This window comes from Megalobrama amblycephala, linkage group LG20, assembly GCF_018812025.1.
Source record: "Megalobrama amblycephala isolate DHTTF-2021 linkage group LG20, ASM1881202v1, whole genome shotgun sequence".
In the NCBI taxonomy this organism is placed as follows: domain Eukaryota; kingdom Metazoa; phylum Chordata; class Actinopteri; order Cypriniformes; family Xenocyprididae; genus Megalobrama; species Megalobrama amblycephala.
Genome location: NC_063063.1, coordinates 18,632,614 through 18,660,248, shown reverse-complemented (window position 1 = coordinate 18,660,248; position 27,635 = coordinate 18,632,614). Strand labels below are relative to the sequence as shown.

At 36.0% G+C, this 27,635-nt stretch overlaps 1 protein-coding gene across 1 annotated transcript; it reads right to left on the bottom strand.

Annotated features, from left to right (window-relative positions):
• Window positions 1–620: 620 nt before the first annotated feature.
• itgb3b (integrin beta 3b) lies at window positions 621–23,477 on the bottom strand. The gene is made up of 15 exons (XM_048170738.1): window positions 23,093–23,477; window positions 22,462–22,547; window positions 20,646–20,850; window positions 20,313–20,565; window positions 15,725–15,887; window positions 15,443–15,604; window positions 15,190–15,285; window positions 15,004–15,093; window positions 13,581–13,715; window positions 10,882–11,308; window positions 8,321–8,543; window positions 6,475–6,575; window positions 6,184–6,303; window positions 3,811–3,977; window positions 621–2,155 (listed from the first exon to the last, which is right to left on the bottom strand). Exons 1-15 carry the CDS (start codon window positions 23,166–23,168, stop codon window positions 2,087–2,089), a joined length of 2,373 nt encoding a protein of 790 aa, XP_048026695.1. The 5' UTR covers window positions 23,169–23,477; the 3' UTR covers window positions 621–2,086.
• Window positions 23,478–27,635: the final 4,158 nt, after the last annotated feature.

Here is a 27,635-nt window from a genome sequence, read left to right as displayed (position 1 = left end):
CACTTCCTGTCTCAAGATCCATTAATGTACTAAAAACATATTTAAATCGGTTCATGTGAGTACAGTGGTTCAATATTAATATTATAAAGCGACGAGAATATTTTTGGAGCGCCAAAAAAAACTAAGTAACGACTTATTTAGTGATGGCCGATTTCAAAACACTGCTTCATGAAGCATAGGAGCATAAATGAATCAGTGTATCGAATCATGATTCAGATCGCGTGTCAAACTGCCAACGGCTGAAATCACGTGACTTTGACGCTCCGAACACGAACAGCAGATTCGAAACACTGATTCATCTGTGCTCCGATGCTTCCTGAAGCATTGTTTTGAAATCGGCCATCACTAAATAAGTCGTTACTTAGTTTTTTTTTGGCGCTCCAAAAATATTCTCGTTGCTTTATAATATTAATATTGAGCCACTGTACTCACATGAACCTATTTAAATATGTTTTTAGTACCTTTATGGATCTTGAGAGAGGAAGTGTCCATTGCTCCCTATGCCTATGGAGGCCTCACGGAGCCATCGGATTTCAACTACAATATCTTAATTTGTGTTCAGAATATTAACGAAGGTCTTACGGGTGGAACAACATGAGTGTAAGTAATAAATGACAGACTTTTCATTTTTGGGTGAACTAATCCTTTAATGGTTTTAGTATGGCCTAACAGAACACATAATTATAGATGATTAACATTAGCAGTGATGACCCATTTTATGATATCTGGTGTGACAAAGTGTTTCGGGTTTACTAGCTGTCCCACTTTGCATACATTTAACATAATGGCAATATAATAATAACATGGATGCTTTTACACTTGAGCGAATCAGATTTCAGAAAATGTCCTTTCAAAACATTTTGAGGATATACAGTAAATGTACATTTTCTATAGTAAATTATCTGCTGCACCACGTAAAACCTAAAAAACTTATATAAATATCTCACAGTGTCTTGATAAAGAAGAGTTGTAGTTGTAATATCAGTCCAGTAGGTGGTGCTGTAGGTCAATACATATAGTCATATCTACAGAATAAGAACATGCCTTCGCACAGCAAAGATTAGTCATTATTAAAATACTATTAATTAATATTAATTAAAATAATATTAATTATACATTTAAAAAAAAAACATTGATACATATCATGTTTAATTTTTTTTTTTTTTATTGATATTAAGATTTAAGTGTGTGGCATCACTAGATATTAGGATAGGTAATGACATTGCACTTAAGTATCACATTAAATGTATTATATTTTTCCAAAAACAAACAAACAAAAACATTTAAAACTTCTTTTTTTTTTTTTTCATTTCTGTCTAACTATTTAATTAACACATAACATATGTCATATGTAATGTGACGTGTCTGACAGCACTAAAAAAGAACAAATTCCATGATTTCATATATTTCCCAATAGAAAGCAATGTTACAATTGTTTGCACTTGAGCTGTGAGGTACTTTTTGACCTTTAAGGTCATTCTGCAAGACAAATAATTACACTGTGTCTATTTTTGGTGAATGCTGGAGACAGAAAACGTCTGCAAATTTGTATACATTACTTGGATTTGTGAATCCTACCAAAACTGTGTACTAAAGGCCAGTGTGATAAAGCTACCTCTAGGATATTGAAGATGCATAATATTAATACAGCTATAACCACAGCAAAAAGAACAGCTTATATTTAGAATATTTTATGTTCACAATGAGGGACTCAGTGTTACCACAGGCCATCAGTAGTTGGAAAGATTGCTCAGGCTTTTTATCATTCATATCTGCCACTACACAGAGTGAAGGATCAGGGAGAGGAAGGAAATGTCTTGCCGTGTGTCGATCTCTCCAGTCACTGTGCTGACAAATATAGTCATGTAAGAAGCAAATGTAAAGATTATCATTCATCCAGTGACAAACAGAAAGACTTCCACAGAGGTGCCATTTTTGACTTTACATATGTACAACAACAAAATATGTACAATCCTTTCCTGTTCATGTTCAATTTGCGTAATAAAAAAAAAGAAACCTTGAAGGAAACACTTTTAAACCCTATAAATTTATGAACGCTGTCCAGTTCTTCCTCTGCTCTCTGCGGTCAGTCCTTGCCTCGATATGTGATGTTTGTGAATGTTGAAGTGGCACCTTTGTAGAGGGGGTTGTGGCCCTGCAAGAATAAAAATTAATTCAGTGTGCATTTATACCAGTCTACAATTGACCAATATGCTAGCCTAAACCCTTCTTAAACAAGAGTCATAGCTCAGTTAACAGGGAACGTTAGCAGAACGGCTAACATTCTGGCAAGGTCCTCTCAAAGTTATGAGCAAACATCTTCCAGTAACATTAATAAAACATTCATTCAGAGTTATCTGGTCTTTAAAAAATGTTCTTAAAATGTTGGTATTTTTACATCCTTCATGGGATTTTCTTCTGAGACGTTTTAGTTGGACGTCCGTCTAGCATTTTTTTAATGCTAACTCTTGTTAGCAACATTCCCATAATGTTTGCGAAATGATAAAATGTGCCCTTAATGTTCGCATAACCAAGATATTTTTAAAACCATTTAAAGACCCACTGTGGTGCAAATCACTTTTTTAAATGTTGTTTATATGTCTATGTGGTGTTTTTACTATGCTTTAAGACAATCCATGTGCAAATTCAGTCAACGCCATTGCTGATTATCAAAGAGAGTGGGGCTTTTCCTATCAGTGAGCACAAGAACACCTTTAAGAAGTGACAGGAACAATCAGATGCATAGCAATGTATCAGGTGAATTATGTATATGATGTTTATTATGATGTTATGATGAACTATGTGCCTTTCTCTGATGTTCAAAACATTCTAAGGATGCTGATATTTAGAAGCCAGCTGTCTGACTCTGATGGCGAACAGGAACATGGTTTGTGTAATATTAGCAACACATTATTAGCTGTTTGATAGTCAAGCCAAATTCTAATCATATCAACTACCGTTATGTGTCGAGCATTGTAGAGAGCAATACATAAAACGCATTACATCCACTTGTACACAACCTTGTATAATTTGCTCTTCCTCTTCTTCTGAATCTGTTTCTGGTTAAAACATATATGGCTGAATTAAACCAATATTTCCACTTGCCATTGTGTAGCATTTACTACAGTTGACCGAGTAGATCAGGTAATCCGAGCTGGAGTGGTTTAGTGGAGGCGGAGACTAATTTGCATATTTATAGATCCATGTATACTAAATGAAGCAAGGGTATAGAGCTACAGATAAACTATTTTAAGGCATGACAAAATTATTTTCACAGAAAAAAAGTTTAAATATGTAGTCGAAGATTATCAAAGATGAGTTTTAAGGGATAAAATCATTGATGCAGGGGGACTTAAATAAACTGGATGTTCAGAGAACATTCAGAAATAACGTTTCAATAAATAAAAGGGAATGTTAGCAAAACGTTCTTGGAACATATTTTTGTTGGCTGGCATTACACATATTTCAGGATAAAGGTTAAGTGGGTTCACATGTGGCTCGAGACCTCACTGGGGAAAGCCTAATTAGCAATGGATAATTTGAAACAAAACTTGCCCGAGGGTACGGAGGCGTTTCCTTTGTTCTGAGGGGAAAAACAGCATGCCACTGAAACAGTAAAATCATCCTGCCAACATCTATAGTTCACCAAGCTACTTAGACACAGTAATTTGAGCTTTTTACATTAAACAGAGGGGTGTGTGAGTGTAAATGCGTTTTGTTATGTATCCTGAGGTCTTTGATCACTTCTGTCTGAAATGTACTGCAGTATGCACAAAGTGGATTTTGTGCATATTTTTACACTTCACTAACCGTTTCCCACTTTGCACGTGCCCGCTCCTCCTCGAACTTAGCAAATTCACGGCGATCATGGATGGTGATAAGCAGTTTCCAGATAAGCAGGGCGGCCAGACCCAAGAACAATATGGCACCAGCTACTGACAGAAGCACCACCAAGATATCAGGGCCTTTAGGGCAGTCTAGTACAGAGAAAAAGGAAATGTGAGTGAGAGATGCTTTAAAACTTTCATTAAAAAAAAGCAAAATTTCAGAACTAAGTGTGTACTTGTTTACTTGTATTTACTCTACTGTTTAAAAGTCTGATGTTGGTAAGTTTTTTAATTTTTTAAAAGCCTCTAAATGCTCGTTCACACCAGGAACGATAACTATAATAATAACGATAAAGATATAGTTATAAAAAATCCTTCTAAATACAAAAAAATAGCAGAGTCCACGCAAAAATGGCACTATGGCAAGCCAATTTAACATTCAATCCTTCAAATGTACTAGTATCTATTTAATAGGTACTAGTATCTAATGCATAAGTATTAGTATTTAACCCTTAAATGCATACCTCGGGTCTTTAGTGACCCGGGATGCCATTCACTACCCTCCTCCTCATTCATTTTTTAAAGTTAGACATCAACCTTCTTGGTATTCCTCAATCCATTCATTATAAAGAATATAACAAGAAAAAAATCATAAAATTATAAAAGAATGCCTATTTTTGTATTCATTTTTTGTAAAAATTGTATAGGGTCGCAAACGACCCGAGGTGTGTATGAGTGTACGTATATTTTTTCTGCACAACGATAATTGAATCTTAGATGATGGAACAAGTGCAATTCACCTTTATTCCACAAGGTGGCAATGTCTGATACACAATGCTGAAGTGACGACTCATTCAGACAGAAAACGAAAGAATAACAATTTACTGCAGAACAATTACTGAACGCAATCAAATATGACTGTAACTGTTACTGGATGGATCTGGTGAAGCTGTTAGCGATCAAAATATTGATTTTGAAGATGTTGAAAATTATATAGTTTTGAGAATACGTTTGAGATCGCGAATGGGCTTATATTTGCGACCTCAAACATAAAACTAGCCCATTATTTGCTGAATTTACTGGGAAATGAGCTCTGACGACGACAGTGATGATGAAAATAAACATCTGCTCAAACTAAGCCCTTTCAAGCTCCAAAAGGAAACAAAATACGCTTTATTTTATTCTTCTGTAATTGTTACTCTAATATCAGAGGACTTTTATATTATTGTGACAGGGAGAGATCCTTCCATGTTAGATATTGATCCGGGTCGATAAAGACCCGAATATGTAAGAATGATTGGTGAAACAGTCATGCATTTAAGGGTTATAATAAGTACTAGTATCTATTTAATAGGAACTAGTTTCTAATGAATAAGTAATAATGTCTATTTAATAGGTACTATTGTCTAATGAATGAGCATCAGGATCTAATAAATAAGAAATAGAATCTAATAAATAAGTACTAGTAACTAAAGAATAAGCACTAGTAGCTAATGAATAGTACTAGCACCTAATGGAATAGATACTAGTGTCTAAAAAAAAAATACTAGTAGCATGATAATAGATACTAGAACTTTTAAGCATTACATGTTAAAACAGCTTGCCATAATGACACAGAGCAACATTATCATTGGAAACTATTTCAGAACAAGTTTTTGAATGGGCCTTTATGCTCACTAAGGCTGCATTTATTTTATTAAAAAAAAAACATTTTATATTAATAATTTGAAATATTATTACAATTTAAATGACTGTTTTTGATTTTTACTCCACTTTTGCTGAATAAAATTATTAAATTCTTTTAAAAATTAAACACTTACTGACCCTAAACTTTTAAACAGTAGTGTTTATGTATCTTGATTTAATTTTTTTTCAGAATTTTCAAAAATAATCTGTAAGCTCTCTTCTCTACAGTGTCTTATGTCTGTCTCTTTGCTTCCTGTCTGAACCATTCCTGTCTTAGTAGGAATTACACTGTCAGCAGGTTCTTCAGTAGCTTGGATGTTGTTTATTGCTGTGTGTTTTTACAAGGTGGGGTGCTCCCTGGGTTTTGGAGATGTGTGCTTCACTAATAGAGCCCATGTTCCACATGTGTGTCAATTAAAGCAGAGCAGCAGACTCTCACTGCGGGCCCCTGAATTTACAGCCGTCACACACTGCACATACACCTACACATCCACACGCTTACACAAACACCTATAAACTTCTGTATTCTCAAATCTCTAATATCCAAAAATAAAATAAACACTAGTACCCTAAATAATATGCTTTCATCTTCTCAAGCCACCTTTGTAATAATCTGGACACCGATGACCAGATTTTTTTTTTAGCAGTGAGAGCATTGAAATGATGTTACCTGGCTCTTTGACCAAAGACAAGATGGATTTGCCACTGTTATCCTCATAGTACTGAAACCTTTGCACGCAGTCATCCTCATCCTTATAGGTGCAATTTACTGCATTCTTATCATGGAACACTGTTGAGTAACAAAGGGTTACAAAAAAGCTTACAGAAGAAAGCTGGATGGCTGTCATGATTCACTGATATAATTATAATAATAATATTTTTTGTATTATTATTATTATTTTTCATTAAATGACCAATGTTTTGGTTATTATCTATTACAAAATGAATGTAATAATGGTACCGAGATCATCCACCAGTTTGATTTCATCTCTGCAGATTCGAGTGCAGGTTTCATCATCGAAGAGTTTCCCCCTCTTAAAGTGCTTACACTCTACACAGTCCCTAGAGAAAAGAAAAAAAGTTTAAACACATACAAATATTTTACTTAAAGACTTGACATAGACTTATGAACTTGTTGGCTATGTTTGGAATGGAATACTATTTGGAATACTAGTTCTTTATTTGTGTTCCGAATATGAACAAAGGTCTTAAGGTGTTTGGAACAACATGAGGGTGAGTAATTAAAGACAGAGTTTTTATTTCTGGGTGAACTAACCCTTTAAAAATAATTTTTACTCACAATAGAAATAGTTAACCTTTGTTCATTCTAAACCCTGGGTAAACAGAATCCTGGGTTATCTTGCTTCACGTTTCACATTGCTCATAATTTACCCGGGGTTAACAATTAATCCAGGGTATATTCATAAACTGATGTTTCACATTGTACATTCCTAAACCCTGGGTTAACGTTCCTGTTAGCATATTTGCTGTGTCAGTGTCATTGATTGCATAAACGCAGCACGTGACCTGTTGACATAGCTCTGGCATTGTGCATCCTAGTATTGCCGACTATACTATCAAGTTAATACTATATACAGACTATAAGGTTAATATTGAAACAGTCTCTTCTTCACTCAAATTGTCACATTTTCTGTCAGTATTTGACATTGTACCTCTCAAACGCTGAATTTACTGGTTATATACAATGCGTAGTGTTTCCGTCACTGTCCAAAGCAGGCAAATATGAGGCACGCTATTGGTTGTCTGCTGCTAAGCGTCTAGCTCTAACATTCTAACACTGCATCATTTCACACTGTACAAGTTTGGCACCGCAATACGGAGTTAACACGGCAAAAAGCATAACCCTGGGTAAAAAGCCGTGCTAATCCCTTTTCTAAATTCCAAGTGTGAAACGTTCCTTTACCCAGGGTTAAAAGCGGTGTTTAGAAAGACGATAGCCTTAATTTGTACCCAACAAAATATTTTTGAGTTGACATAACTAGAAAAATGTATATTCTTTATAAAAATGAAGTGGTTAACAGGGTGAATGGAAATAAGAACTATTTTACGATTTTTAGGTGTTTTGTCTCATTTTGATTTATAATAAGTCATCTTGAGGGCCTCTAACGGGCCCTGGCCATCTGGTTGAGAACCACTGGCTTACTGAATACTGTGTACAGTGAAAACTGTGTACTTCCATACTATAAAAAAGGTATGGTATATTAAACAGAATGTCTTATGCAAAAATAAAATTTCAAATAGTAGTATGTTACATTGTGGTCACATGACCTCATCATACTACATGTTTAATTCAATGACTGCCATCCAGTTGACCGTTCGCAAAGACCCACCCCCTTTAGTTACTGTTGCTATGTCCGACAAGCCATGCCACACATCATGTTCTCACACAGTGAAAAATACATAGCGGAACTGATCATCTCTTCCTACTAGTTCATTTATAGCATCAAATAAACATGAATGAACATCATAAGGAAATTAAGGAATGTTGTTTTAATCGCGGAAAGACGTCAGTACACACCTTTTTTCAAGTTCAAGTCCACCTATGTTAATCTGCTAACTCCCCTGACTGCTTTGTCAGACAAAATGGCAGATTCAGTGTTATGACTGGTTAGATCACCTGTCAATCAAACTCCTGGTGAAGGGTAAATTGGAAATCCAAATTCTTATTTTAATTGTTATCTTATTTTATACTGTGTAAAGCATATACATACATTGCAGAAACAGTAGAATGGTAGTATGCTATTCCAAACATGTTATTTTATACTTAATATCGGTATTATGCTCACTTCTTCAGGGTGCAGGCGTCAGGGCAGGTGGGGCATTTGTCGCAGGTGGAGCCGTAGGCCCCAGGCTGAGTGCACTCACAGCTCCCACACACACACTGACCACGACCGCTGCACAGCAGTCCCAAGCTGGACATACAGGTGTCTGTACGAGTAGAACAATTGCAGTTCTCCCCCTTCCAGTCTGGATCACACTGGCAAAAACCACAGGAACAAGTGCCATGACCTGGAATGAGCCATGAAAGGAAAAATAACACAAACATATAAGTAAGCAGGTTCCACATGACTGTATGTTTGACCCTTGCAAGAAAGCTTTCCAGGATGAATAATGTTCAGTCCCATAATGTAATTAGGGTTAGTTTGAACTTAACTTGAGCCAATAAAAGTATCTCATGTAAGGAGTTGTACATTCCACACATGCATTGAAAAAAATGACTCATTCCCAAATATTATGTTGAGGCTTTCCATGGTTCACAAATTAAATTCCCCACTGGAAACCATGCTTAAATGCTGTCAAACAGATCCATCTTTCTTTTGCAATCACACACATTTCTAAAAATGGACATCTGGTGCTGGTGAATGTCAAGAATGTGACAGAATTAATATGATAAGCATTATAATGCATTTCACTTGACATTCAATGGCGGAATCCTGAGGCCCATTACATGCACGATTTACAGTTATAATTATAAATATATCTGCGGCTGTGTGCATGTTTGTGTAGGAGATTACAATGCCTTAGCAAAACAGTGCTTATACGTGATCTGGGAGTTTGGTTGAAAACACAATGATGCAGCTAAATTAAAAACAAAATGGAAATAAAACAATGGCTAACCAAATGTTAAAAATAACATTGTAGTGCATGTAATTATTCTTCCCACAGAAAAACAATGCAAACCCTTCACATCAGCCCAAACAGTACTTTACTCCCTCACTGGGCTAATCTTGGTTCAATTACATCATCAGCGTGTGACAACACAGAAAGGCATTTTCTGGATAACTTTGGGCCTCTGGGAATACGCTATTGAGGCTTTAAGAAACTTCTTGTTGATTTAAGAGACTAAAAACTTTTTTACGTCAAAGGTACACTGAAATCTTTTGGAATCACGAATACCAAGATCTGGTTCTGCTTAAGCGAGAAAACAACCCCCTTCCAAGAGGTACACAACTTCAAGAGGTGCACTACAGCATTTTGTAATTTCACATAAACTATTCGGCCATTCCAACTCAAACTCGCCCCAGTAGAACATCAGCACCTCGTCTGAAGAACAAACACACATGTCTCAAATAGGTCAACACATGGTTTAGCCTGCCAAGTCCCACAGAGCATGTTTATTTATAAGAGAAGCTCGTTCTTCGACTAACGCAGGAGACATTTTAGTGTTATTGTAGGTAATTCCTTTGAGGTGATGTGAGGCAGGGAATAGAGAATCTTACTCGTAAAGAAAGACTTTTGTACAAAATAGCAGGCTGTGAAAAACAGAGCCTTTATTCTAATATCCTGCTGATTGTGAGTTAGTCAAGGCTGGAATGCAGTAGCCATAAAAAGTATTTGGACCCTTAACACCAGCACAATATTCAAGCAAATAATATTAAGGCAAAACGATCTTTGTACGATTTTAAATGGTAAAATAAAATGTACATGGTTTAAAATGAAAACAAAAATATTTAGACAATTTCTGGATGTCAAATGTCTATATGTCTACATGATCAACTACATCTGAAACAAAAATATTGTAAAATTTTTATTCTTTTTTTTTTACTGAAAAAACTTCATATAAACAAAAAGACAGTTACTACAAAACTTAAACACAGCACATAGGTAACAGAAAGATGTAAACTGTGTGTCTTTAAATCACTAAAAACAGTTAAAATCAGACTACACTTGTTGTACTGTACAATTTTGACTCACTAAAACAAACCAACTCATAAGATTCATTTGTTCATGTTCAGAAATCTGACCACATTGGTTGTACTGTATGTTTTTTATTCACTAAAAAGAACTGACTCCTAAGAATCATTCATCTGGGAATCAAACTACACTGGTTGCACTGCATGGTTTTGATTCACTAAAAAGAACTGACTCAGAGTTGTTCATTATATAATCAGAGCGGTTGGCAGAAGAACAAAAATGCAAGAACGTCATTCAGAATGGTTCTCAGTGTCTAATCCTAAAAAAGTCTAGGTTTGAAAGTGCCACTGACTGCATATTTTGCATTTATAATTATTAAAACTTCAGTTTTTTCTGAACTTAGAGGTAGTAAATTACTAGTCATCCATTTTTTTATATCAACTATGCATTCTGTTAGTTTTGTGAATTGGTATGTTTCATCAGGCCTCAAAGAAATATATAGCTGAATATTATCAGCATAACAGTGAAAACTAACACCATGTTTCCTAATGAAATCTCCCAAGGGTAGCATGTTCAGGGTGAAAAGCAATGGTCTGAGCCTTGTGGTACTCCATAATGTCACATCCATTTATAAACCAATAGTGTAAAAATAAAACTCTATCACTGTTAACAAAGTACATCTAGCTTCCCCTGACCCCAAATCCTGTCTTACCTGAGCAGAGCTCTCCTTTGTACCGCAAGCAGCTGAAATCGTCACACTCACACCTCTTCCCCCACACCTTGCCGAAATCATTATTGTGGCACACGCATTGGCCGCACACGCAGTCTCCACGGCCGCTGCAGATCACTTTGTTCGGCCCGGTGCAGGCATCCTGTTCGGTGGGGCTGTAGTCCCCTTCGGCACACTCACACCTGGGACCCAGTCGTCCTGGGTTACACAGGCAGATTCCACACTCATAGGTGCCATTGCCGTGGTGACAGATGGGACTGTCAGGCTCTGCCTTAGCTTGGCATTTACACTCACACTCAAAGTTGACTGTGATCTGCAAAGTGTCTTTAAAGCCCACTGGTTTGATGGTAAAGGTCTTGCGCTTTTCCTTGGGACAGCCCCTGGCCCGAGCTTCTACGCTAAAGGACACCTGGAAAGATGATATTGAAGGAAATGTAGGGTTGTTACAGAGCACCAAAACATTATTAAAGATTATTTATTTGAACTGTGGGACAGTGCTAAGCTCACACTACCATTCAAAAGTTTGGGGTCAGTAAGATTTCTTTTTTAATTAATACTTTTAATCAATTTATCGAAAGTGTCAGAAAAGAATTTTACATTGTTACAAAAAGTTAGTATTTCAAATAAATGCTGCTTTTAATTAATCAAAGAATATCATAGTTTCCAAAAAAATATTGAGCGGCACAACTGATCGATTTCAACATAGAGTAATGGTTCGTAAATCACAGGAATAAATAAAACTTTAAAATATTTTTTAATTAAAATTTTTGATTGTAAATATTAAATATGACATATTTCAGAATATTACTGTTTTTAATGTATTTTTGATCAAATAAATCCAGCCTCGGTAAGCATAAGAGACTTTTTTCAAAAACTACCATAAACCTTTAAAGGTGCCCTAGATTCAAAAATTGAATTTTCCTCGGCATAGTTGAATAACAAGAGTTCAGTACATGGAAATGACATACAGTGAGTCTCAAACACCATTGTTTCCTCCTTCTTATATAAATCTCATTTGTTTAAAAGACCTCCGAAGAACAGGCGAATCTCAACATAACACCGACTGTTACATAACAGTCGGGATCATTAATATACACGCCCCCAATATTTGCATATGCCAGCTCATGTTCAAGCCATTAGACAAGGGCAGAACATCTGGATCTGTGCACAGCTGAATCATCAGACTAGGTAAGCAAGCAAGAACAATAGCGAAAAATGGAAGATGGAGCAATAATAACTGACATGATCCATGATATCATGATATTTTTAGTGGTGTTTGTAAATTGTCTTTCTAAATGTTTCATTAGCATGTTGCTAATGTACTGTTAAATGTGGTTAAAGTTACCATTGTATTCACGGAGACAAGACTGTTGTTATTTTCATTTTTTAAACACTTGCCGTCTGTATAATTCATAAACACAACTTCATTCTTTATAAATCTCTCCAACAGTGTGTAATGTTAGCTTTAGCCACAGAACACTGTCAAACTCATTCAGAATCAAATGTAAACATCCAAATAAATACTGTACTTACGCGATTAGACATACTGTATGACGAACACTTTGTAAAGATCCATTTTGAGGGTTATATTAGCTGTGTGAACGTTTTTTATGTTGTTTAAGGCAAGCGCAAGCTCTTGGGGCGTGGAGCACGAGAATTAAAGGGGACGCACACCCTGAATCGGCGCATTTATAATGATGCCCCAAAATAGGCAGATAAAAAAATTAATAAACAAAAAACTGGGGTATTTTGAGCTGAAACTTCACAGACAAATTCAGGGGACACCTTAGACTTATATTACATCTTTTAAAAACATGTTCTTCTGCACCTTTAAATGGTAGTGTATATTCAATAATATTTAAATAAATCAAACTTTATTTAGTATTAAAAAATACTTATTAAATATTATAATTACAATTAATTTAAATATATTGTCTAATAATGTCAATTCAATACTCATCTGCCACAATAATGGTTTTTTTTCTTCATTTGAAGACTATTTTTTTGTAGGGAAAAATAACACAATATAATATAATATAATATAATATAATATAATATAATATAATATAATATAATATAATATAATAGTTGAAAAATAAAATACTATTTTAAAATCTATTTTATTTATATTTATTTTGGGGATGTTTAGCCATCATGTACATGACATATGTGAGTCTTATCCTTCCGTTGTTGACAGTGAGTGTGTTGGAATGACAGACAGTCTGGACTGAAGGCTGGATGGTGTGAGTCAGAGCAGTATGACAGAAAACAGGAAAAAGGCAAGTCTGATGCCTAGACACACTCAGCAAAATGAGTAATGGTGCAGTTACACCCACTTGTCCTGTATGTGTGTAAGTTTTTACAGTTAACCATTTACAAGGAAGGGAGTGAAACCGCAATATTTTCTGCAACTCATTTATCAGGGAAGGCAGTTGATTGCACATTAGAAGGGATATTTCCTGTGCTCCTCTTCTTGTGGAATATGTCAAGACATCAGAGTGGGAGACTGAAAGTGAAGGAAATGACCAAATTGACTCCAGTGGAGTTTAGGAATAAGTGGTTTAGTTAAGCAACACCGGGAATTTTATAGGGAGAAAAAAAGACATGAGAATCAAATGAGATGGATGGAGAAAAGTAGAGAGATGGACAGAAAGAGAGAAAAAGAGAAGAGCAATACTGACGGTATCTCCTCTTTTGAGGCCAGAGCAGGATCTTAGTCCAGGGATGACCTCTCCATTGAGACATGTAGCATTAAATGTCAGACTGAGCTCTTCAGGGACATTCAAGAGCTCCAGCTCAACCTTAGAGCGCAGTTTCTGTTACACAAACACACAAACACAACAGCAAACAATAGATCAGTGACCACAGACCATGTGAATGGAGTAAAGCCTTTTGAAGGAATGTTCCAGGTTCAACACAAGTTCATTTTTATTGATACCATATGTGGCATAATGTGGATCATCACAGAAAATCATTTTTTAAAACAAAATCACATTATTTTATGTAGTAAACAACACATCATGACTGAACAGTGTGTACTCTTTCTCTTTGTTACCTGGACCTATCCCTGTTTATTTGCCAGCAAAGGTCTGTCAGATGATGCAAGGCTTTTGATAAATCTACAGATTAAATTGCATAGAGAGCCAGGATTTATTAAAAGCCTGTCTTGCCAGCAGTAAATTGTCACTTAAAGGGTTAGTTCACCCAAAAATGAAAATTCTGTCATTAATTACTCACCCTCATGTCGTTCCACACCCGTAAGACCTTCGTTCATCTTTGGAACACAAATTAAGATGTTTTTCATAAAATCCAATGGCTCAGTGATGCCTCTATTGCTAGCAAAACAATTAACACTTTCAAAGCCCAGAAAGCTACTAAAGACATATTTAAAACATGTGACTACAGTGGTTCAAACTTAAGGTTATGAAGCAATGAGAATACTTTTTGTGTGCCAAAAAAAAAAAAAAGACTTTATTTAACAATATCTAGTGAAGGGCAGTTTCAAAACACTGCTTCATGAAGCTTCGAAGTTTTACAAATCTTTTGTTTCGAATCAGTTGTTCGGAGCATGTATCAAACTGCCAAAGTCACACCCCCCAGTGGTGAAGCATTGAAATTTCGAAACACTTATGACATAACGAAGGCTTGTTTACTGAAATCATGTGACTTTAGCAGTTTGATACACGCTCAGAACCACTGATTCGAAACAAAAGATTCGTAAAGCTTCGAAGCTTCATGAAGCAGTGTTGTGAAATCACCCATCACTAGATATTGTTGAAAAAAGTCGTTATTTAGTTTTTTTGGCGCACAAAAATATTCTCGTCGCTTCATAATATTAAGGTTGAACCATTGTAGTCACATGAACTGTTTTAAATATGTCTTTAGTAACTCTGGGCATCTGAAAGTGTTAATTATCTTGCTGGCAATGGAGGCCTCACTGAGCTAAAATATCTTAATTTGTGTTCTGAAGATGAAGATCTTACGGGTGTGGAGCGACTTGAGGGTGAGTAATTAATGAAAGAATTTTCATTTTTGGGTGAACTAACCCTTTAAGTTGTATTGAACCCAGAAATTTCTTTTCAAACATGTAAAAAAGGACATTACAGCATATGCATCCTGGATCAGCTGGATGACATTATGAGAATCCTCGGACAGCGTTCCCACTGCAGTGCCAGGGATCAGCTCACTGTAGTTCTACAATGGATAGAGAGAAATCTTAAAAACTGTCCTTAAAAATTTTATCAGACATTTACCATATTGATTTATGGTAACATTTAATAACCTTCTTACCTTATAAAGTGATTCCACATGGCTAGTCACAGCAAAGATGAGATTTATATTGTTTTCTGACATTTTCTCTGTGATTAATGCCAGTGATGGGTAGTCCTGAAAAAATGTTAGCATGCATGATTAAAAGTAAAATGTTGTACACACTTTATAGTGTGTCTAATACTAAATATTCCATCAAAATGAATGTTATGTCTATATGTTCCACCCTAACTGCATCAAGTTTGTGTGGAAAAGTACTTAAAAAGATCACTACCATAGTTGTAGACATATTGTAGATGTTATCTGTTCCCACATAGCATTGGCCGTCATTGGGCCGCACAATTCCCGCCAGGCGCCCATCCAGTGCCACATGTGTCTTGGCATCTGTGGTGAAAACCAGTAAATGAGATGCACCTGGTCTCCATCCAATTTTCTCCTGGGAGAAAGACAAAAATGGTCAAATATGAGAGGTCAAAATGACTGTAAGCCAAAAATACTTATAAAGTTGCCACTTCTTGTAAAGTGTATTTCTTTTCGCTTGTTTAGCTAGTTCAACCTTGCACACGGCTGCCTGTATGATGGCGTCAAAGCCTCCCTCTGGGGCGTCCCTGTTCCGAGACACCTTCTGTTTCTTCACTTCCTCTGTAAAGCGGCCCACCTCCTCCGTCAGAGACAGAACATGTCTGTAGCCAAACTGAGGCTGGCATTTGTAGGGGATTCTAGCATATATATATATATATATAGAGAGAGAGAGAGAGAGAGAGAGATATTTGATTTTTAAAAACACCTTTATTACAATTTATTTCCTACTTATAAAACATCATTTAATATATCCTCAAAACATTGCAATACATGAAATAGCTTTATAAAAACTAAAATCAATGAACAATCTTGACTTTACCATAGCAAATAGAGAAAAAAAAGATTAAATTCCTGATTTTGTTCAATTTTATCTTTCCTACTTACAGCTGATGCTCTCTCTGTCGTCTCCTTGTATATTTAACACCAAAGATAAAAATTTGCATTGAAATTTCTTCATCAAATGACTTTTTGTAATTTGGAATTTTGTAAAACCTCAAATAAAGGTTCAAGTCTATAACAGTGCATAAAAGCATGAAAAACGGTCTCTCTCTGAGAGCAAAAAGGACATTCATCACTAACATCAGGATTCACCACAAATATTGTTACATGTGCCCTGGGTCTGTGCTCTATTCTCATATGGACTCCATTTCCCACAATTCCCCACCTAGGAATAGATATCATACACTCACACCCATCAGTTTCCCATCAGTGACACTTTATAAGCTGCACTCAAACACACACACATTGCTTCTTTGGTTTTACAATGGGTGGAGGAAGTCAAACCGGACAGAGTGATAATATATTCTGAATGATTCAGCAGAAATATTACAGACTTACTTCTAGCAAAACAACTAGAGAAGATATTTTAATAGAAATGTATACAGCCTTGTTAAATGTATTTAGAAAGATTGCAAATAGATGTTCAGTTTTGTTGGATACCTGCACATATAGGAATCTTAGATAATGAGGAAGCTGATAAATTAGCAAAAAATCTCTAAATCTTACTGACAAAATTGAAGGTAAAGCTATAATAAAAAGTAATATTGACAAAAAATGGCAAAAAATATGGGATTTAGATAATAAAGGAAGAGAATATTACAGTGTTCAAAAATCAATTAAAGTTAGAACATTTAACAGTAGAAATAGAAGAGAGGAAATAATCTATACAAGACTATGGTTAGGACACACAAGACTTACAAATATGTTATTTCTTATGAGTAAAATAAACTCAGATAAATGTGAGGTATGTAATTGTAAAGAAAATGTTGAACATGTTTTAATAAAATGTAGAAAATTTCAGGAAGAGAGAAGAAAATTTAAAGAATGTATTATCAAAATAGGGAGGGAGTTGGATATAAGAAGCATTTTAGGTATAGGAAATTCTCAAAGTGAAGTTGTTGAGGCATTAATAAACTTTATTCAAGAAACAGGTATAGGTAAAAGAATTTTAAAAAGATCAATGAAGCCATGATTTTACACACTCCAATATAGTAGGTGGCGGTATGCACCTTTAATGATGAAAGCTACAAAACTGAAAGAAGAAGAAGAAGACGACACACATTGCTGATTATTGTTTAGCCTTGTATCCGACCTTGTTTCAGAGTTCCTTGTGCCTTGCCTTGTCTAGCCTAGCCTGTGTTTTTGACCCTGGACTGTTTCCTTGTTTATGATTGTTTGCTGCCTGCCTAGACCTTTGCCTGTGTTTGGATTACTCTTTTGCCTTGCCTTCCTGTATCCGTTTGCTGGTGTTTGACCCTCTGCCTGTACGACTACGCTCATCCAATTAATAAAGCCTGCACGTGGATCTCCAACTCCGTTGTCCTGCTCCCTATGTTACAAATATAAAGGCATTTGCAGCAATAATACAATGCAAAATTCTCCACTGTAATTCCCCAATTTTTTTAATTAATGGTGGCTTGTAAAACGTTCTCCAAATGATGTTTTATTAACAAAATTCGGGAGGAGCAAGTTCAGATAATTAACCTAATTAGCACAGGTGGAGAGCATTCAGTTAAAGGTGCCCTAGATTGTTTTTTTACAAGATGTAATATAAGTCCTAGGTGTCCCCTGAATGTGTCTGTGAAAATTCAGCTCAAAATACCCCATAGATTTTTTTTAATTAATTTTTTTAACTGCCTATTTTGGGGCATCATTAACTATGCACTGATTTTTTTCAGCGCTCCGCCCCTTTAAGAGATACGCTCCCTCTGCCCCACGAGCTCTCGACTATATATACATCGCATAAACAAAGTTCACACAGCTAATATAACCCTCAAATGGATCTTTACAAGATGTTCGTCATGCATGCTGTATGCATGCTTCGAATTATGTGAGTAAAGTATTTATTTAGATGGTTACGTTTGATTCTGTGTGAGTTTGAGGCTGTGCTCTGTGGCTAAAGCTAACATTACACACTGTTGGAGAGATTTATAAAGAATGAAGATGTGTTTATGAATTATACAGACTGCAAGTGTTTAAAAATGAAAATAGCAACGACTCTCGTCTCCGTGAATACAGTAAGAAACGATGGTAACTTTAACCACATTTAACAGTATATTAGCAACATGCTAACGAAACATTTAGAAAGACAATTTACAAATATCACTAAAAATATCATGATATCATGGATCATGTCAGTTATTATTGCTCTGCCATTTTTCGCTGTTGTTCTTGCTTGCTTACCTTGTCTGTGCACAGATCCAGCCGTTAATACTACCTTTCCTTGTCTAATGCCTCGAATAGGCTGGCATTATGCAAATATTGGGGTCATACATATTAATGATCCCGACTGTTACGTAACAGTCGGTGTTATGTTGAGATCCGAGTGTTTTCCGGAAGTCTTTTAAACAAATGAGATTTACATAAGAAGGAGGAAACAATGGGGTTTGAAACTCAGTGTATGTCTTTTCCATGTACTGAACTCTTGTTATTCAACTATGCCGAGGTAAATTCAAATTCTGATTCTAGGGCACCTTTAATCAACTCAACCAATGTCAAAAGGTATAAATTCAGCAGACTGACTTCTGTTCATCTGAGAGTTTATCAGCATCCCTCCTCCACCCCATCTCCTCACTTATAGTTCTATCTACTTTTACCACACCGGGGGGAGTACTCTGGGTTTGGGCCAAAATTCCGAGCTCGGAGCCCTCTCCCCGAACAGCACGCCAAATACGTATAACTTTACTCCATTTAATTATATGGATATGTGAACTCGTGAATTTGGCTTAAAAACTTCATCCAAACCTAAAACAGTTCGCCAAGGTGTATAAATTTTTCCATCTAGTGGTTTTTTATTAAAATATTTAACACGACTTGTACAATTTCTTGACATGTCCGTTCATTTTTCTGATTCCAGAAAAATTCCACTAGACTCCTCGAAATTCGGTGAAACCAATAACTTTGGAAAAAGTTCTTTGTCATTGGTAGTAATTTCTCCCATGCAATATTTCCTGAGTAATTCAGTCTCTTCTGCTGTAAGGAGAGTCTTTAACTTTTGAACCTGGGTATCCGGCGTGGGAGTTGGATGCTCTAACAAGGAGGCTAAAGGCAACTCCTAGCGTCAGTCGCTAAAGCATCTCTTGAGATTGGAGGAGCTGGCCTCCGTTACACATATATACAAACAAAAACAAAAACATGATCTTCAAATTGAGCTTTTATCTTTAAACATCTACCTTTAACAACCTCTTCTATTAGAAAAGATGAGGGAGTTAAATTTTTACTAAACAAAACTGCAACTCCTCCACTGAGTGAAGTATAGACTCCCACTCCTTAGTCCCACTCTTTAGCCCATTCAGTAGAATCACTATGTGTCTCCTGTAAAAACAGGACATCAACTTTATACTGTTTTATTACTTCATATATCTGTGCTCTCTTTCTACAGTCTCTAGCCCCATTCACATTTAAACATGCAATGCAAATGTCACTCATCATCAAAAGTGAAAAAGAAACAACACTGCAAAGAGCAAAACATCTGATAAGGGCATAAAAACGAAACCATTTCATTATCATTACTCAGAGCTGGCACAAACTTGTTTGCCTGTTTACCAGAACCTCTTCACAATCAATGCTGTTACTTTCATCAACTTCACAGGTTAGCATATCAGGATTTTTGGCATTTAATTCATCATTTTAAAAACTTTGTCTAGTCAAATCAGGTTCAACATTTTTGTCTACTGACACAACTGCTTCTTTAGTGCCAGAATTCAGCATATTCAGCTAAGATGGCAACATCTTTATTTATCTTTATGACGTATTTTATTTTGGGCATTAGTGTTATCTTTAACACCATCATTCTGCTCACTTTTTTATTTTTTTCACTGACGAGCAATTCCGGGCACCCATTGAGTCATAACATTCAAGCTTTAGAAAACAGCTTGCAGTGTAATACTTATTTTGTATGTAACTCAGCAAATGGAGACACTTCAACCATAATAGCAGTGTGTCTAAAGATGTAATATCAGATTCTGTCAGCTAACAAGCACACCGCCCAATTACAAGTTTATAATAAATACCCATCATCTGTAATGTTTATGTTCAGCATGTAAATATATGTCATCACTCACGAGTAACAGGGATTTAGCACGGCCTCTTGAGGGGAGATGTACATGTACGGTGACACAGGTTTATCCACGAAAGCCCCAAAGCCCATGCGCAGATTACTGGTGGTTTTACTCATCTCTTCAGCCAGGCCTCGCCCCAGCCGCCGCAACTGAGACAGGTCGTCATTCATGGAGTAGGACAGGTCCATCAGATAATACAAGTCCACTGGGTAGTCCTCAACCTGACGGACTTTCAGCGTGAAGACCTGGGAATCATCTGTGAAATGCCAGAGGAACAATTCAGTGTAATGGAAGAACTTGTTTTGCAGTCACTTGTTTTGGGGTTGATGAACTCACCAGGTCTCAGAGAGATGCTTATTCTCTGAGGCTTGATCTGGGTGACGTCGGTGGTGGATCCCGAGGCCTTGTCACTGAGATCCTTGTTCTCTGTCACATTCTTTTTGCTGGTGGGATACTCCAGAGCTCCTCTCTTGCATCCTGCATCTATGAGGTTCTTCTTCAGGTCACATCGGGAGGAGCCAGGCACATCTTGTCCAAAGTCCTGATAAGCATTTGGTATACAGTTATACTTGTACAGGGATAGTTCACCCAAAAATGAAAATTCTGTCATTAATTACTCACCCTCATGTCATTCCAAACCCGTAAGACTTTTGTTCATCTTCGGAACACAAATGAAGATCTTTTTGATGAAATCTGAGAGTTTTCTGTTCCACAGACAGCTACGTGACTACCAATTTGGTGCTTCAAAAAGTTCATAAAGAGATTGTCCAAATTAGTCCAAGATTTCTGAAGAGACATGATCACTTTATATGATGAACAGATTTAATTTAGGCTTATATTTACTAAACATTCATCAATTCACACATCAGTTGTGGTAAACGGAAGCTCTAGCATGTTTGCTTGACGTGTGTGTGAACCAATGAGGTTCATTCTCGTGTGTTACGCAGCAGGTTTTGTTCTCACGCATCGAGCAGGTTCAGTTTAGCTTCCGTTTATGCTCGCTGATCAATGTTTATATGTGACTAAAAGTCTAAATTAAATTTGTTCATCATATTAAGCGATTGAGTCTCTTCAGAAAATTAAACTAAACCACTCAATTCATATGAAATAGTTTTACAATCTCTTTATGAACTTTTTGAAGAGTCAAAATGGCAATCATGTAGCTGTCTAGGAGGGACAGAAAGCTGTCATATTTAATCAAAAAGATCTTTATTTGTGTTCCTGAAGATGAACGACATGAGGGTGAGTAATTAATGACAGAATTTTCATTTTTGGGTGAACAATCCCTTTAATAAAGATTTTTGCGGCAAACAGAATTACGAAAATAAAATCAAACATTCCCCGCCTCATCTGCATTGGTTGAAAAAGATGGTCCTCCTAAGTCAGGCCAATGGTTGAGCCACAATTTTTTTGTATTGAGACATGACAAATTTATGGATTTTCCTTCACAGCTAAGGAAACAGAAGTCATTTTACTTCCTGAGTATCAAAAAGCTGTAATACATGACTCACACTTTTATGAGATAAGTGCATGTGTTTTGAAAATGACTTACAGTAACAACAGAGAAATCCAAAGGGAGACTTGCTACTACGTGAGGCTTAAACATAGTCTGAAAAATTTGTTTCCATGAGACATATCCTTTAAGCTGGCATGTAATGATTTTTTTTTCTAAATCTATTTGCTAAAAGCATGATATTAATCTTATTGTGAAAAATTCATACATGAATTTATGAGATAATCTGCTTCACACTGTACATCACAATACGAAGAAAATATCTTTCACTATTTCGGTTGCATTGTCATTGACTGTTCTGAAAACTATGTGGAAGATAGTAATGATGATGGTAAAACCACAGTCTTGAAATACAATTCAACTGTAATTGAAGCAAAGTTGCAAAAATGTGTTTTGTCATGAAACAAGACATAACAATTTCTTGACCCAGAGATAAGGTCTATTTAAGCCTTATCCAGACAATCTCCACTGAGTCATGATCTGAGCGTTGGCATATTAATATACTGGTGATGTCTGACAGAATGTCTGATTATATTATTAGTCATACAGCTATCTACTCCATCCAGGAATTTTTAAAAAGCATTAAAATCTAAAGTAAACATGTTCAGCACAGTCATAAATTATTGTAGAGTACCACACCTCTTGAAAGCACCAGGCACAGGTAGGATGCACTGCCAGGCACTGCTGACATGTGCTGGCTCCTCGAGAAGTGCAGATGTTGGAGCCTGGGAGAGAAAGAAAATGCTCATTTTTGATCTCCAACTGGATTTAAACTTGCAGCCTGGAGGTTTATAGAAACAAAAACATGTCTAATCATTAACATATGATCAGATTCATTGCCTCTATTTGTAGGGGAATTAAACGATCAGCATCACCAGCATGTATCAGACAAAACATTTTCAAACACAAAAGTTCATAAAGTTCACATACATTTAGACTTTTATCAGATCTGTCAGATATTCAAGGTATAACTGAAACAAGTGCATACTGAATAAACACATGCCTAAGTCTTTTATAGTGGGGCCAATTTAGTGATAATGTAAGAAAGAAAGAAAGAAAGAAAGAAAGAAAGAAAGAAACTAAATATTTGACAGTCAAAATTAAACAGCCATCATCCTCTGTCTTGAACCACATCATCAGTTCAGACATAAAAAAAAAAAAAAAATATCAAAATAAGATAAAATATATCAAAATGCGATCAGACAAGACAGAAAAGTTTTTATGGGACACAATAAATAGGTTTACAGAAAACTTAAAAGACAGGACATACCTAGTCCAGCATCAGATAGGAATACAATCACGCAATAAATCCATAAGCTTGAGAGTTTGGATGAAGTTTTCTCCATCTCGGGTCAGTTGATACAGGCGTTTATCGCTCTTCTCTGGTCCACCGGCGGTTTGTGCTTGCTGTACCCTTCTCCTCCTCCTCCTCTTCCTTTACGCTCCAGCATAGACATCAGACCAACACCAAATATAGAGTAAATTTGTGGCAGAACTGGGTTTATTTCCGAGAGGGGGGCCGAGGAGGGGCTGACTTCACGAACATTTTGCCGTCTTGTATGGAAACCTTAACTTTTATAAGAGCACAGTGGTCAAAACAGTGTATTTTTATACGACGTCTCAGTGTTACGACATGACCAGAACAAAGATGTTTTTAACTTTTCTGATGAATATGAATCATCATATTGTTAACATCAACTATGGCATAGGCTATTGGCTGCCTATTTTAAGTTACTGTACATCGCCATTGTATTAGCCTTCTGTTTTTATATGGTTTTGACTATATGATGGTCATTACCTGGATCTAGATAATGAATAAGCTAGCCTACCCAATAGTATCCTTGAGTAAGCTGGTTAGATGTAGCCTACAACACACAAATCGATAACAAACCAGTTAGCCTAATATTTTTTAGTTGTAATAATATTTGACTTAGGCTTACTTAAATTAATGACGAAATAAATGGAACATCTTTCTTTTCGATCGGTTGCATTTCCTCAGTCAAATGTGTCAAGATTGGGTAATTCTTGACACCTCAAAAGTCATTTTCAAGTGACCACGGTTTACAGGAAACACGTTATCTGTATTATTTAAATCTTACAACTTGTTGTTTCATATGTATTGGATACAGGATTTTCAACAGTTAAAAACCCTGCCCATTTGCATCTTCTCTATTATAATGATATAGCCTAATTTACCCAGATGATGATGTGGGTACTGTTCTCCCTCTAGTGACTGAACTGTGAACATGTTTACTTTTAATAGTTTAATCATTTGGACCTAATTCTCTCTTGATCTGTTTTTAATATTATCATCTAGCAAAAACAAACAGTTTGACCTCAATGCTGGAAAACCCCCATTTACAAGTGCTGTCACGTGGATTTTTTTCAGTGTCTTTTTCAATTTTTGTGCAAATTCAACAACAAGTGCACTACAATTGCGTGAAACTGAAAACTTACATGGACTCTAAAACACAGATATTCAGTCACATGTTTGAAACAAAAGAGGCACAAAGGAGGATACATTTACCTGCATACAAAATAAGTTATTTTCCTCACTTGACTTAGGTTAACACATTATAATGAGCTCAACTCATCACATCAGCTTTTCCTAAATATAAAATCATCCATCACCAAATCCGTGTCTTATCCGTGTCAAACACATTTCACACACTTCTCAGCTGTAATAATTTGGAAGTTAGAGCATACAATGTGCCTGAATGAGTACTTTACACATTTCACCTCTTATCTCTGATTTTATTGTTGCATGCACTTTCCTTGTTCTTCTTTTTATGAGGATAAAACGCACATTCCAGCAGAAATGCCATAATAACAACCAAACATTTGACTTCAATTCTTAGTTAAAGACATCTAAAACCTTTTAATGGTGAACATTAGATGAAGGTCATCTTCAGGAATTGTATCAGGAATATGATACACCTTTGTGGAGTGTGTAAATTTTAGCGGCATCTAGCGGTGAGGTTGCGAACTTCCACCAACGGCAGCTCACCCCTCCCTTTCGAAGCAAAATAGAGAAGCTACGGTGGCTGTCTGGCCGACACAAGTCAAAGGTGTCGTCGTCTGAGAGCAGAGAGTATGATAAGCCCTATTCGGACGGGATTAGTTTTACATGGGGATGTGGAGTAAAGTAATTTTACCTCAGGATGTCTGTAATATTAATTGGCCAATTCGCACGGGACAAGACATCTCAGTAAGTGGGAGGGGTAACTCGATTTACGCACCGCCATCACCTCCCTGTCGTCATGTGGGTATATGTTGCTTTCTCATACCATGTGCACAAACCTGGCGCAAACACACACACACACACACACACACACACATATATATATATATATATATATATATATATATATATATATATATATATAGGCCTATATACACACACACACACACACATATATATATATATATATATATATATATATATATATATATATATATATATAATATTAACAGTTAGCCTAATTAATATATATATATAACAGTTAGGTCTGGTCAAATGACTTATTAATTAAATTCTGATTGGATTATGATGTTAGGCACTTAGCTAAAGATAAAATTAGTTTTGTGCCTCTGATAAGTGCTTTCGATCTTCTTTTTGCTCTGAATAGTATGTAGAAAATACTTGAGGTTTGCAACAGACTTGTCCCACCACCTACAACATAAAAGAATGTTTCTTCAAGTGCGTCCATGCTTGAAAAATGCGCAGAAAACGATGGAATTTTACCGTACATATTTACAGCGGGTCTATTCGAACGGGATTAGTATTACCTGAGGTAATTTTTCCGGACCTTTTTACAGAAGGTAAAAGTCGCCGTAATCTTTATTGACACTGTCCGTAATGTTTTGTCCGACTAAAATCACCAAGAAGCTCTGGTAATAATTACTTTACCCCCACCTCCCCATGTAAAACTAATCCCGTCCGAATAGGGCTTTAGCCCTATTAAATGGAACATCTTTCTTTTCGATCGGTTGCATTTCCTCAGTCAAATGTGTCAAGATTGGGTAATTCTTGACACCTCAAAAGTCATTTTCAAGTGACCACGGTTTACAGGAAACGCGTTATCTGTATTATTTAAATCTTACAACTTGTTGTTTCATATGCATTGGATACAGGATTTTCAACAGATTAATTCAAGCAATGAGGTTTCTTCTTACTTCTAACAAAGAATGGTCTCTCCTTCTAATAAACCAGACAACTACTACTACTACTACTACTACTACTTTGTGCGTATTCGACAATGCAAGCTGCCTCTAAAAACATGAACGATTTAGAAGAAGAACAAAATAGTGATGAAATGCGCTCTGTACAGTGTTTATCCGTTTAGGGCCTGTATAAACATGCAAAATGATGACTTGACATGGAGGAGGGGACCCGCGGTCTATGTAGATAAAAATGGCTCATTCTAAGGTAATAAAAACATAATGGTTCATTATGTAAGGTATTTACATACCACTGAAAACATAGTTATGTATATTATATTGCATTTTTGTCAATAGATCATCCCAAATTTTACAAATTACACCTTTAAAGGGATAGTTCACCCAAAAATGAAAATTTGATGTTTATCTGCTTACCCCCAGCGCATCCAAGATGTAGGTGACTTTGTTTCTTCAGAAGAACACAAATGATGATTTTTAACTCCAACCGTTGCCGTCTGTCAGTCAAATAATGCGAGTGGATGGGAACTTCTACTATAAGAGTAAATAAAACTTGCATAGACAAGTCCAAATTAAACCCTGATGTCCTAAGACACGAAACGATCAGTTTGTGCGAGAAACTGAACAGTATTTATATCATTTTTTTAACTCTAATACACCACTATGTCCAACTGCGTTCAGCACTCGGTAGTAAGGTCTGATCGCACTCTGACAGCAGCAGTGATGTCTCGCTCTCATTGAAGTCTATGCGTGATACATCACTGCCGTTGTCAGAGCGCGATCAGACCTCACTAAACGAGTGCTGAACGCAGTTGGATATAGTGGTGTTTTAGAGGTAAAAAAATTATATAAATACTGTTCGGTTTATCACACAAACCAATCGTTTCGTGTCTTAGGACATCAATGTGTCGTCACGAGCCGCAGGGTTTAATTTGGACTTGTCTATGCAAGTTTTATTTACTCTTATAGTAGAAGTTCCCATCCACTCGCATTATTTGACTGACAGACAGCAACGGTTGGAGTTAAAAATCATCATTTGTGTTCTACTGAAGAAACAAAGTCACCTACATTTTGGATGCGCTGGGGGTAAGCAGATAAACATCACATTTTCATTTTTGGGTGAACTATCCCTTTAAGTAGAGAGGAACTAATGCCAATCAATGCCTCAGACTTTATTTGAGAGCTTTAAAGAGCAAGATCTTGCACATTTTAATAAATAGTGTCTAGAAATTATGAGAACCTGTCGCATAATATAACAGATTGAAATGTTAATCAAGCTTTCAAATATGATCATTCATTTTGATCATACATATTCCTTGTGTTTTACAATCTGAGACTCAATTCCAATTCTTGATCCCACAACTACACAGGATAACATTAGTTTCATTGCTGAATACAAAGTAATGAGTATATTTTACAAACACAAAACAGAACAATGGAGGAAAGCAGCAGTTCCTTATTCCTCTATTGTCCATATTCCTCCATATTTGCTGTAAATCATGCTATAGCAACAGACAACATAAAAGAACACATTAAAAAACCCAAATCTATCCAATAAATGACAAAATAATAATAATAATAAATGACCAAATAATACTGAGAATATCTAAATTATAAATGAAAGCATAGCTGAT